General features: G+C 40.9%; 1 protein-coding gene across 2 annotated transcripts in view; it reads right to left on the minus strand.

Annotated features, from left to right (window-relative positions):
- The window catches only part of LOC306967021 (mannosyl-oligosaccharide 1,2-alpha-mannosidase IA), a 247,917-nt gene that overhangs the window by 104,078 nt on the left and 131,039 nt on the right, over positions 1-12,800 (minus strand). For both annotated transcript variants that reach the window (XM_079561903.1, XM_079561904.1), the window contains exon 3: positions 1,788-1,903. In XM_079561903.1, coding sequence (XP_079418029.1) covers positions 1,788-1,903 — 116 coding nt within the window. The remainder of the gene's footprint in view (positions 1-1,787; positions 1,904-12,800) is intronic.

Below are 12,800 nucleotides of genomic sequence, written 5' to 3' on the forward strand. Positions count from 1 at the left end.
AGCTGTTCCACGTTTTCCCTATTTAAATACATTTACGTGAAACGTTACACGATCCAAGTCTAGTTACACAAAATCAAACATGTCCATTTTCTAAGCGGAAAAAAGGGGCACTATATTGTGAGGCGTAATAACACCTGGAGCACTTCGACGTCCGCGCAGTAATATCGTCGAAGTGCTCCAGGTGTTATTACGCCTAGGCTTGGTAGCTTCTAACTTCACCCCAGTTTAGGGCTATACCTATGCTGGAAGAGGCTAAACTAGAACAACATTTGCATGACTGAGCGCACGCACAAAAAACAGACAGTTACGCATCAACTCGTCTAAGCTAAGGTAAGAACATATCTCAGTATGTAAAAATGGTGGCCTATTCCTTCAAGATTTTGAAAAACATTTTGAAAAAGACATAGGGCTTTCTACAATTAGCAGCAAATGTAATGCTTTTTAATGCCATTTTATTGCCTAAAGACAATCAACGCATTTATCGTTTCTAAGATTTCTTTCCAATCTTGTAACTAGAGGAGATATGGAAAAGTTGGATATTTACGATATCAAACTTGAGGCGTTCACATATTTGTGAACAAAAAATGGACAGAAACCTTCAACAATAGTTGCAAATGAATGTATTTCGGACCATATATTTTCGTATTTTTGACAAAGATTTTTTAGTTGAGCAACGTCACTATTCCAAAGAAATGACTTCATGTTTTGACTCTTGTAAATACATTTAAGGTCTTTATTTCAGAACAGCTCATTTAATGACATAATTGTTTATCCAGGGTTTCTGCATAGCATTTAAAAGCATTAAGTATTTACCAGATGCAGTTTTTGTAGTGCCACTAAACCAGTGATGAAATAATAGAGGAAAAGGTGGGACGGCATTAACCCACAGGCAGAGTAAAAACAGGAGCTGAGAGCTAGCGCACGGTCTGGTTCACGGCTGTTTCGCTCCAGACACGGAGACGAGATGAAATATGGAGAGGGGAAAATAATAAACACCAAAACGGAACGTAATGGAAAGATAACTCCCCAAAATAATCCCTATTTGACAAAGGAAAAATATCTAGAAGGAATATGTGCCATGAGCACATAACACAAAGTAAAATATGTTCCGTCTTAGAATGGAGGCAGCAATGGACACTTGTCTGCAGCTGCCAGTCGTCTCTTTGGCGCGGAGTGTCCAGATACGCTCCTGCCAATAGCCCTCCCTCAACTTATTTTATCGCCATTCCCTGGACCCGTGACCCAGGCACGTAAAACTGGCTGACTACTGCATGCGTCTGTGCAGGAAGATAGAGGTAAAAACAAAAACAAGGTGCAAGGGTGCCAGTTCTTTGATGTGCGGGTAAACGGAAGCTCACTCTTTATTTGTTATGATTTCGGAATTGGCAGCAATCAGGATGCTTTTAGCCGTAAAGGGACAAAAACAAAATAAATAGCATTGCACAGTGCTTTAAGCCCTGATTATAAACTGCTCCCCAATGCCACTGAGAGGAGAGAAATAAGCAACAGGGCAAGCGAGGGTCAGTGCCGTAGCTATTCATAAGGAACAGGATATATACCCAATATAAACGCCTCTGCCACAATAGTGAATAATAAGGGCAGTGCAGCCTGGGCAAATTGTACTATGCAATAACTCTATTGGTGCCGCACAGAATTAAAGTCTTATGTCCTTCTTGGATTTGGTTAATACTCATCTAAAACGAGATGCAGTAGTAGAGCCGCCTCAAATTGACTTCGGAGCTTGTAAATGACTGAGATTGTGAGCCGAGAAGCATGAGCAGACGTACCGAGTTGAGGTCCAGGCTGGTTTTGACCCACTCCTTGGCGTCGTTGTACTCCTCCATCAGCCCCATGATGTACAGCGTGTCCAGGGAGTCGATGATGGAGGCGCCCCTCAGACCCCCTGCAAAACACCAGAGACGCAAAGTCAGGAAGTCAATTCGACACAAGTAATGTTACAGTTTAGTTAACTTGTAACTTTCTGTCAGCTGAAAGTTCTATTTCATCTCAAACAAACTGCTCCCAGGACTTTTATAGAAGCAAAAGTCCTAACAGAGGATGTGATACAGTCTGTTAACAATGTTCCCTTCCTGCAACATTTCAAATCAAATCAAACTTTTTTTTATAAAGCGTTTTTCATACAAAAAGTAACACCCCAATTACCCCAACCCGCAAATAAACAATAAATGACAATGAATCCCCAAAACCCCCCGACAACCCCCCCACAAACCGCCACCTCCCCTTGAGAAAGCTTTCTGCCATCCAGGATTTGATATCTAAAATGCAATTAAAAAGTGCATCCATTGGCCTGGTGTCATCAGGAGACATGGAGATGGAGATACAACTGTGTATCATCAGCATAACTGTGAAAGTTGACTCCATGTAGGGCTGCTCGATTATAGAAAAAATAATAATCACGATTATTTTAGTAATAATTGAAATCACAATTATTCAAACGATTATTTGTTGCTTTAAAAAAAAAATCTTTATTTTATTCATTTTTATCATTATTTTAAAAAACAACTATGGACTACATTTTCTTTGGACAATAAAAGCATTTTCTTTTTAATATGCTCAAGTTTCTAAACTAATCCTATAGGGAGACCTGCCCCCTGCTGGCCAGCCCTCACACCTGTCCAACAGAGCCGCGCGGCCTGATGACATCATCACACAGCGCTAATGTTTTTATGTCAAACCAAAGCCTGAGCCTTTAGCTCGTGAAATGTGAAGGGAACAGAAACAATCATCTCAGTGGCATGAAGTAATAAGAGTTTGTTTGAGCTCCGTTGAGATCTTCTCTTGAAGAAGAGTTTTAGACTTTTCTTCTAAACAAAACCAGTGCCTGAGCAAAGGATGTCGAGGCTTCTAAAACAGCTGTTCTCCTTTCAGCACAACGTGACACAGTGGCGCACAGTGGCGCTATCTCAAGAGTTAGGTATAAAAAATATTCACATCACCAAGAGGGAGCATATACAGGTTAAAAAGCACTGGGCCAAAAATCGAACCTTGGGGCACACCACACTGGACCTTAGAGGAGCAGGTATCCAAACTTATAAACCATTTATGGACAGCACCAGAGAGGCTGATAATTTTTAAATAGGTTAAAAGAATTGTGCAATCCAAAATCATTGGCAACACTGGTCTCAGTAAAAAAAAAAATTTTGTTCAAATTGTAACTATTATTTTGAGCTCAACTCTTTATCGAGTTCCCTGACATTTGGATTTTCTCACATTAAACACACATTTTACCATCATAAAGGCCTCATAATGTGCTAAATGGATTCACCCTCGTCAAACTCTTTCTACAATAATCCTAAATAATGCATAATATACTGGTATATAAAGAACTTTGAACTTTCACGTCCACACAATTTGAGAATAATCTCAGAAAACTAAGTGCTAGCAGTTCCCGTCCATGCCACTGAGTTTAGTTAATTTTCTGCTTCAGTAAAATCTTCTGGATGTACAATTCTGAAGGCATTTATGCAATATAGTAAAACAAATTAGTGCATTTAGCATTGAATATGTGAAGCGATGCCAACAAAAAGAGCCTATAAGATAAAAAGCGAGATGCATTTTGATGACAGCTCGCCTCGTAATCTGTCTACTGAAACAGAATTTGACGTTAAAAGCTTCCTCACATTTTTGTCTTTGCTGCAGCCTAAATTTATCCTCTTCTCTTCCTGGAGACATTACTTAAATGAGCCTTGCAGGTATTCAGATTTTAACCCCGGAGCTTTCATGTTTTCGCTGAGCGCCTGTAAGTTGACAGCGCCTCTGATAAACATTAAAGCCCCTGGCACGCTGAGCCGGTGTAATTGGAGCCGTGGAGTTCGATGATAATAGTAAAGCCGCTATGTGGGGCCAGATGAAACACAGCGTCCCTCCAAAGATTAAAAGCATCGAGCAAAAAAAGCGTCAGCGCCGGCGACATGAAAGCGCAGTCATTTGGGAGCGCGGTGCGGAGGGACGGCTAATGCACTGATTTTTTTCCGCTAACATTTAGCATCTGTCACACAGTTTAACAATCTGTAGATGTGTCCATTTTCCCCCAAGCTAAATGAGACACGCTAAGAGAAAGAGCTGAACAAGTTGGTGAGAATACACTTCCTAACCACCAAAAAAGAAAGGATGTATGTAACACTGGATGTTTTTACATTGCAGAAGCTTTTTTAGCCTCTTAAAGCAGAACTACGTAACATGTTTACCTTAAAGGGGGGGTATTATGCAAAATCGACTTTTTCAAGCTTTACATCATGTTATTATGTCACTCCCTCATTAAAAACATGCCTGAAGTGTTGCCTTGGCACATTCACATATTTTTGAGTAATCTGTAAAAACTCTGATGGCGGCCATTTTAGGGATAGGTTTGCCTGAGTCCTCCTAGGAACGCCCCCACCTCCTGGAGACGCCTCCGAGCTTTCGTCACCAGCCGAGTAACCAACCACTGCTCCTCAGCAGAGCCCCCTCCCCACTGATGCCACAGACAGCGTGTGGAGGGGGCGTGTCGGAAAGGGTCAGAGGTTCTTAAAGAGACAGAGGCCTATTTCAAGACATTCGCTACAGCCATTTTGAGAGAGCAATTTTATACAAAGCAGTTATTCTAATTTACTGCATTTACAGACCAACAGAAGGTTTGGTCATCATTGTAGTGTGATATAGACTGGTGCTATGTGATTGAAAAAAGCATAATACCCCCTCTTTAATAAATCCTCCGGGTCGGAGTTACCAATACGCACTAATGGAATCACAAAGGCAAACAGGCAAAGCTAACTGTGGGATAGCGCCACTTTAGCAGTATTTACAGCCAAGTTTGAGTGAAAAAAGTGTTCAAATCCAGATTCAATGGTTCCTTCGTCAAAAACCTGGAGTTGTGTTTTGAGGTTTTTTTTCCAGCTAGCTTTGAGTAAACGTTATAGCTTCCGCATACGTTTCTCCTTTGTTTGTTCTTTCTACTTAGTCCCCCATTTCCTGCGTAGCCACTCCCGACGTAACCAGAAAGCTCTGTGGCCAAGGCTCCTCTCTCGACGCTGATGTTCGACAGTAAACTGCATCCACAGAGCTGGAAAACAGCGGAGTCTGTGTTTTGGAAAGAAAAAGGAAAGCAGCAAATGCAATGTGTGCCAATGAACAAGAAATGATAATGAAAAACCTGTCGGGGAAAAACAAAATCTACGCTTTATGCGAGGTCAAAGGCATTAGCAGTGGAGAAGAGAAGTGTTAAACAAATGTTATATTGATCTGAACTCAAGGTTTGCAGCTTTTACACATAATAAGACCCCACAGAGACGTGATTGTTTACCGATCATTGCACTTAAATAAATACAGCACTTGCAGTTTGCCAATTGCCACCATTTAAATTGCGATATTGCAATTAATCCTACAGCCATGCTAGAATGTGTGCAACCCATCTTGGCAGCATTACAAAACATTGCGTGGTCTGTTCTCTCTTCTCATAAGAGGAGATATTATGCAAATGCACCAGTTGCTCGCAGAGACCGGCTCAGAATCCGCTCTAATGAATTACAGAAGGAAGAGTCCAGGGCTAGATTACAGCTTGGAAGTTTAATAATAACTGTAAAGAATGAAAAGGGCTGTGGGACTGTAACTGATTGAGGGAAATGTGATTGCGTGACCCTGTAAAATGAGAAAAGAGGCGCACGGTCTTCATGTTGGTGGCAGTGACGAACATAGAGCCTACACTAGATGGCTGCATTGATCTGACGCAACCGAGCAGAAACCTGGCACATCAAAGTGTCTGCTCTCCAGCGGGCGCTATTGCTAGCACTAGCACAGATGCAAATGCTAACAGCAGCTTTGGGCAAGTCTGGAAAATACGGCGGCACATTAATATGGGAAGGAAGGAAATGTTTGTTAGATTACTGTGATTAGCATGTCACTGTTTTTACAATGTTTCCACTTTGTTATTGTAGGACGGCGAAAAGGTCAGGTACCAAAATCCTTGTGTTAGAGTATTTAATATAGCACAACTATGAAATTTAGTTCTCTGGATTGTGTTTCCCAACCAGGGAGTGCTTGGAATTATTTCAGATTAAAAAGTAAGAAGAAAAAAAAAACTGAAGGAAATCAATAAAATAAATAAATAAATAGTTATAGGGGGTAGTTGAAGTATGATCCAAAAATCCAAGGTGTACTTTCATATTCTTATAGTATATAATTCTGCCAGGGCATGTAAACTTTTGAGCACAACTTTAACATTCCAAAACACAATCATCAAAACAATCAAAATGCTAATGTGTGCGTATGTTTCACACCTTTCAGTAACTTACAACAACCACCAGGCTGTTTTTGTTTGTTTTTTGCTTTATCTTCAGTGCTACTTCGACTGAAGGATTCTCATTTTTCACAAGCGCCTGCAAACTCAATATACAGCAAAGGGCGCGGCATTGATTTCACCCTATGAGTTCAGAAAGGAGTACAGCTCCTTTAACACTAGTTGGAACCTCTGTTTGTATGGTTGCAGTCAGATATATTACATGTGTCAGCGGGTTACCTCTATAACCAGTCTTGGACCGCGGGCTATCATCATGTTTTGGCTGCAGTCAGTGTATCTGATGCCTGGACTGATTATTGGGATATAGATTGATTGGTGGTGAGGCTGACTTTTCACCTCACAATCTCCATAATTACATAAGCAGATGAGGTCAGAGTGAATGCTAAAGGCAACAGATCAATACTTGACTGGCTAGACAAGAGGATGGGCGCTAGACATATCGCGTAAAATCGACTCTTTTGAGCTTTAAACCATGTTATAACTGTTCCCTTGTTAAAGCCAAACCTGGAGCAGTATTTCACTACATTCAAGCAGTTTTCAGTAATCCTTGGGTAATCTCGTTTAATGTAGCCGTTTCTTCTTCTGCAGTGTCAGCAATTCATTCTGTACTTCCTGGTTATTGTGTAATGATTTAACCCGAAATTGTCCGACACATTTTTTATCGCCCATAATCCAACATTATATCGTTCTGTGCTCCAAGTGTATTTATCACGCGGTGCTGAAGCTGTAAACCACACCGTAAATTAAAACCAAAGGTTACTTTTTAAATAAGTCATTGCTGCAGCAGGAGGAGCCCCTGTTAAGGTCTTCACCAACTCCTGTATTTCATTGCTACTATTTAATTAAAAGACATAATTCCAAATCATAAAACGTTAATCAATGCAGGGGCTCCAAAAATAATGGTTTAAAGTCAATTTTTAAGCCCTTTATGCAGGATATGTCTGCTTTAAGAGATTTTTGGGTAGATTACAAAATGTATCTTGTTATGACTTGTGTAAATCTTTGGTCCCAGTGTTAATTTTGACAACATATTTTAATTTAGTTTTAGTCTTAGTCTTTTGACGAAAATGTAATTCAATTTTAGTCGACAAAAATTGCAAGTAAATTTAGTCGACTAAATTAAAGACACATTTAGTCGACTTTGCATTTATAATATTTATCATAATCATATATAATGGTCCTCGGCTTCATGGAGCTGCTCCACATGAACAAAGCTCAGAGCTGATCCTGTGGCAGAGAATTTACATGATATGAGGCTCTTTCAAACTGTCAATAGAAGTTTGGATTATTTTAGTCTCTTATTTTCATTTTTATTTAGTCTTATTTTAGTCGACTAAAATAAATGGACGTTTTAGTCACAGTTTTAGTGTCATGAAAAACTTTTAATTTACTTTTAGTCCAATTTTAGTCGTCAAAAACATCACTTTGACTAAAATTAAGACTAAATATTTTAGTCGACGAAATTAACACCGTTTGGTCCAACTAAATATCAAACTGATCAGGCAGTTTCATCTCTGTCCGTGTGTGACCTTTCCATCTTTACAGTAAAGGGCAGTTCTGACCAAAGGCATGTGCACAGCCCACCAAAGCCATCTGCTGAGGTGGTAGTGTCGTGTGTACATCACTGGCTCACATTCTGCCACGTCTAAAGTTACAAAGCAAAGATGTAACTCAAACGTTCAGTCTATCATGAGGGAAAAGACTATTTTAGCTGCTAACGGAGCGTCTTCTCTCCATCCCATGACAAATAGTGACAACTGAGAGGAGGAAGGTGTAATCTGATAGCTAATGCCCTTTGGGGGCTCCAACCCAGAGGTAGATCTTTGAGGCTGCAGGCGAAGCAAGCGAGCGTGGAAAAATCCTATTGAAAACAGGAGCAAAACGAAGATGATAGATTGACTATGAGGATAGACAGAGCAGATCAATCCATCATGGTTTACTCCTTCAGCTTCCACACTTTAAGGACCTATTTATTTCTGCTCTCCTGTGCTCAGAATGTAAGGCCCCAAGGGTCCTCTGCAGACCATAGGGCTAACTGTGTTTTATTGTGAAGGCACAAACACAGAAACTGGCCACTGTGGCATTTAAGCTTTCATACGTGAAGCCTGTGCTCCCGATCAATCAGGTCGATTTGTGATGTACGAGGTGCTACAAATGGAAGTATGAATCTGAAACTCGTGGGTAAAGACGGAACGGAAAGCATTTCAGCCAACTTTGTTTGTGACTATGAATGATAAATGATGTACATATCTATTGACAAAGAATATAAACAGCCTGGCAAGTTCAGAAGGTCTATTCTACTTGGTGCCCTGGACAAGTTACAAGAACACATCCAGATTTTTTCACCCAAATGGCCTTTCACATATTTACTCCATATAATGCTGGTTTGCTTTTTAGTTACCATACAGCGCCTTTCCCACACATTTTGAAGGTGGGAAAGTCTAAAGCTTATGCATGAAAAACAAACCATCAAACAAAACAAAACATCAAGTCTTAACAATTGTTCAAAATGTATGCGCAAAACAGTTTTATATGAGGCAGATGCCACTTGGAGATGAATAATAAACAGCTGGCACCTTAGGCGGCCGCCTCGTTCGTCTAACTATGCTCGGAGACAGCCGCATATTTACTTGGGTGTCGGGTTTATTCGATTAGCTTAGACCAGGTGTGCCGCAACGCAAGTCCAGGGGTACCATGGGAAAAGTTATGATTTATATGGAAAGTCCAAATAGGGCTATATGATCAAAAATCATTCAGTTTAATTGTTGGAATCAGCGGCGTTGTGTTTCAAAATGTGTCAGTAGTGTTTTCTTTGAAATTTGTTTTTAGGCATTTAGACTTTTCTCATAACGTCTGTGCCAGAGAGAGAGAGAGAGAGAAAGGGAAGGAGAGAGAGGAGGAGAAGGAGCAGGAGGCAGAGAAGCAGAGAAAGCATGAGATTGCTCTTTCTGCTTTGCACTTTTCTGCATATTCTACAACATACTGATAATTGTTATTTTTTACTTCAAGGTGAATATGTTTTATCTATGTTGGAATTTACTAATCCAAGACAAAACAGTATAATTCTAGCCATTTGTATAGGCTTCCTCACCAGCCTGGGCCAAAATAAGGATAAAAAACAAATCAATAAAAAATAGAAACTGGCACATGACAAGAATTAAGCCTGCTGCAGCTTACGGTGCCAAGAAAAAGTAAGTACACCCCTGAATCTCACTGAACTGCAGCAGTTTTGTAAAGAGGAATGGTTCAAGATTCATCCTGATCATTGTGAACGTCTAATCTGCAACTACAGAAAAGCAGTCATTGCTGCAAAAGAAGGATCAGCCCGATATTTAATACAGGGCTGTTGTGAATGTCTCAGGTTTTTCTGCAAAATATTGTGATAAACTTGGGAATTAATTTTTCTATTGATGATAGCACGTTGACTATTGTTCAAACTGTTCAACTTTGGATCCATCAGTCAACGGAATATTTTTCCAGTAGTGCTGTGGAGCATCCCAGAGCTCTTTAGCAAACCAAAGTTGAATAGTTTGGGAGGAACACACAACGTCATGTGTGGAGGGAAAATAGAACAGTACAGCAACATCAAAACCCTATGCTCACTGTGAAGAATGGAGCAGGAGAATCATGGTGTGGGGCTGTTTTGCTGCCTCAGGGCCTGGACAACGTGCTATCAAGAACAGAAAAATGAATTAACAAGTTTATCAAGATATTTTGCAGAAAAGAGACATACACAACAGGATGTGAATAAGTGAGTACACCCCTGTATTAAATAGCTGACTGATCCTTCTTCTGCAGAAAGAACTGCTTTTCTGTAGTTGCAGACTAGACGTTCATAACAGTCAGGATGAATCTTGGACCATTGCTCTTTACAAAACTGCTGCAGTTCAGTGAGATTCATGGGGTTCACTTACTTATTCCACGCTCTCCTGTGAATGCTTTTATGTTATGGCCCATAAAAATATGATCAAATGTAAATGTTTGGGTTGTATTAGTTTAAGCAGACACTGTTTAATCATTCTTATGATTTTGATGAAGATCAGACCACATTTAGTGACCAATTTAGGCAGAAATGTGAGAAATGCCAAACGGTGTACTTGCTTTTTTCTCGCCACTGTGTTTGGATTATTAAATAAAATCATCATCACATAAGACATCAGGATTATCGTGTGGATAAAACATGCTGGGGTGCCGCGGTCTGTGGGAAGGGCGTGTAGGGGTGCCCCAGACAAACTCTTCATTAAAACAAGGACGAGACTGAAAAGATACTGTGATTTGTGAATCCCAGCGATTTCCCGCATTAGTATGACCGTATGTGTTATGTGTCGAGCTTGTGTGTGTGCGAACGCCACGGCAGCAGGGGCGCTCCTTCTGAAACCATTAGTGAGTCGTTGGCCTGTGGATGTTCATTCATCAGCCTGTCACCCACCAGTCAGGGAGGCTACATTAGCCCACCACAGCCCACATGATCAATCATTCATACAGCCTGGCGTGCGCTCTGATCCTCTCCCATGTGCTTCTCCACCCTGGTCATGAGCACAATGGGCGCAGCCGTCCTTTATTTAAAGCGGGGTATTATGCTTTTTGTAGGTCGTTGGCCATAGTTTCAAGCACATCTGGTTAGAAAATGCCACATTGATCTGAAACGGCTTAATCAGTGTTTCCACTGGCCCATCTTCTCTGGTTGAACCCCTCCACTCGCCCTCAAAACAAACCTCAGCTCCTCCTTGCAAGAATTTGTCAGGACTATTATCAGCTGCGTGTTGTTCCTTAGTCGTGAAGCTTTGGCGAATGCTTTTGTCAGTGCTCTGCGAAGCTGTGCTATGGATCGAGAGGTGAAGAGAGCAGTTCTGCGGGAGGAGCCTGGGGCAAAGAGAACGCTTAAACGTGTAAAACCCAACTCTAAGAATGTCTACCACGAGTATGCAACAATATAACATGGCACAAAGCTCCAAACAAAACCTCAAAGCTCAGAGACTTCCCATTTTGTCTGATCGACTGGTCGCCCCCTTGAAGTTCATGAAGCAAAGGTAATTGATGGAGGCACTCGGGTTAATCTTAATTGCACTCGCCTATTATCTGTGTATAGCAGTGTGCAATCATAAATCAACGGCCCAATGATCTTGCGAGCGCTAATGCCGGCTGGCACCGCAAAGACGTGGTTAGCGAGCCGGCGAGCGCTGGTGTGATGGGAGCGATACGGGGCTGCTTTCTATTCGCGGCACATAGAGGCGCTGTAGATGAAGCCAGCGAGGGATATAGCTACATAGGTGAGTGGACTTTTGATGGAGAGAGCCAGAGGAGGTGAATGTGAGTTTGCAAGGGAGCAGCGTTATGAAGGTTTATCAAGCTTAAGCATCCCGAGAAACACGGAGAAATGTCAAAGCCATCAATCAAAGCGGGCCCGGAATGCCAGCGGTTAGCAGCGGTCTTCTCCAGGTGTCGGATATGGATTTGTCAAAAATGTCAATTAAGAGAAAGAAGGCGGCACAAGTGGATACGTGGTTCGATGTATTGACATATACTGACCAGCGCTCGCTCCACATTCTGTGAGGATTAGTGGTTTCTCCAAAGCCTCAGGGGACAGGCCCCGGAAATGAGAATATATACGAGGCCCGACGGCGCAGAAACAAATTAGAATGAGCAGCAACAAAGCCGTAGCCGTGAAGCTGTAAAAGACAGGTAACTGCAGCTTAGACGGGATAAAAATATATTATGGATCTCTCAAATGTCACAGTAGATGATTTCAAATGTACTTACTATTTACTCAGGACACATTTGCAAAGGTGCAAAGACTTACGACTGACTTCCAAAGAATCTGTCACTGTAAGGTTAAGACAAAAACTTAACTAATTTACAGAGATTTGAAAGTGACATGAGTTGGGGGGAAACACATGGGGAGATGAAGTCAGGAGCACGAGAAAGTGAAACAATGATGAGCAGATCTTACTGTACCCTGGCCAGAGTCCACTTCAATCCACAACCACATAACGACTGAAGAGAGGATTAAGCTTCAATTCAATCTTGGCACAGCTTTATAAAGACATAAAAGTCCCTATACAGGATATATATACAAGCAGCAGCAGCAGCAAATGTAATGCTTTTTAATGCCATTTTAATGCCCAGCTACTAGATTTTTAATGCCCACAAACAAATTTATTTTCTCAACATTCCGTAAAACTAATTAATCAGGACACATTTTGAAATGCAAAAGAAAAAGGGAAATAACAGCAAAAATTTGAGTCAATAATTGTACAATTAATTCAGTTTCAGCTGCAAAATGTGTCGATAAATGTCATTGTTTTACCAAGAATTTAGATTTAATGGCAGTTTGAATCCAATTTAATGCTTTTTAATGACATTTAAGGTCATCGTTTTGACGAAATTCATTTAACCTCTTAACTTTCTCCAATTCGGCTTTACCCAAATGTAAAAGTTTTTTTTATCTGAGAGCTTACAGCCAACAGGTCATTTTAAAGCTAAGCTCCTTTAAGCTTCCTTGTTT

Source organism: Gobius niger, assembly GCF_951799975.1.
Source record: "Gobius niger genome assembly, chromosome: 8".
NCBI classification, from domain to species: domain Eukaryota; kingdom Metazoa; phylum Chordata; class Actinopteri; order Gobiiformes; family Gobiidae; genus Gobius; species Gobius niger.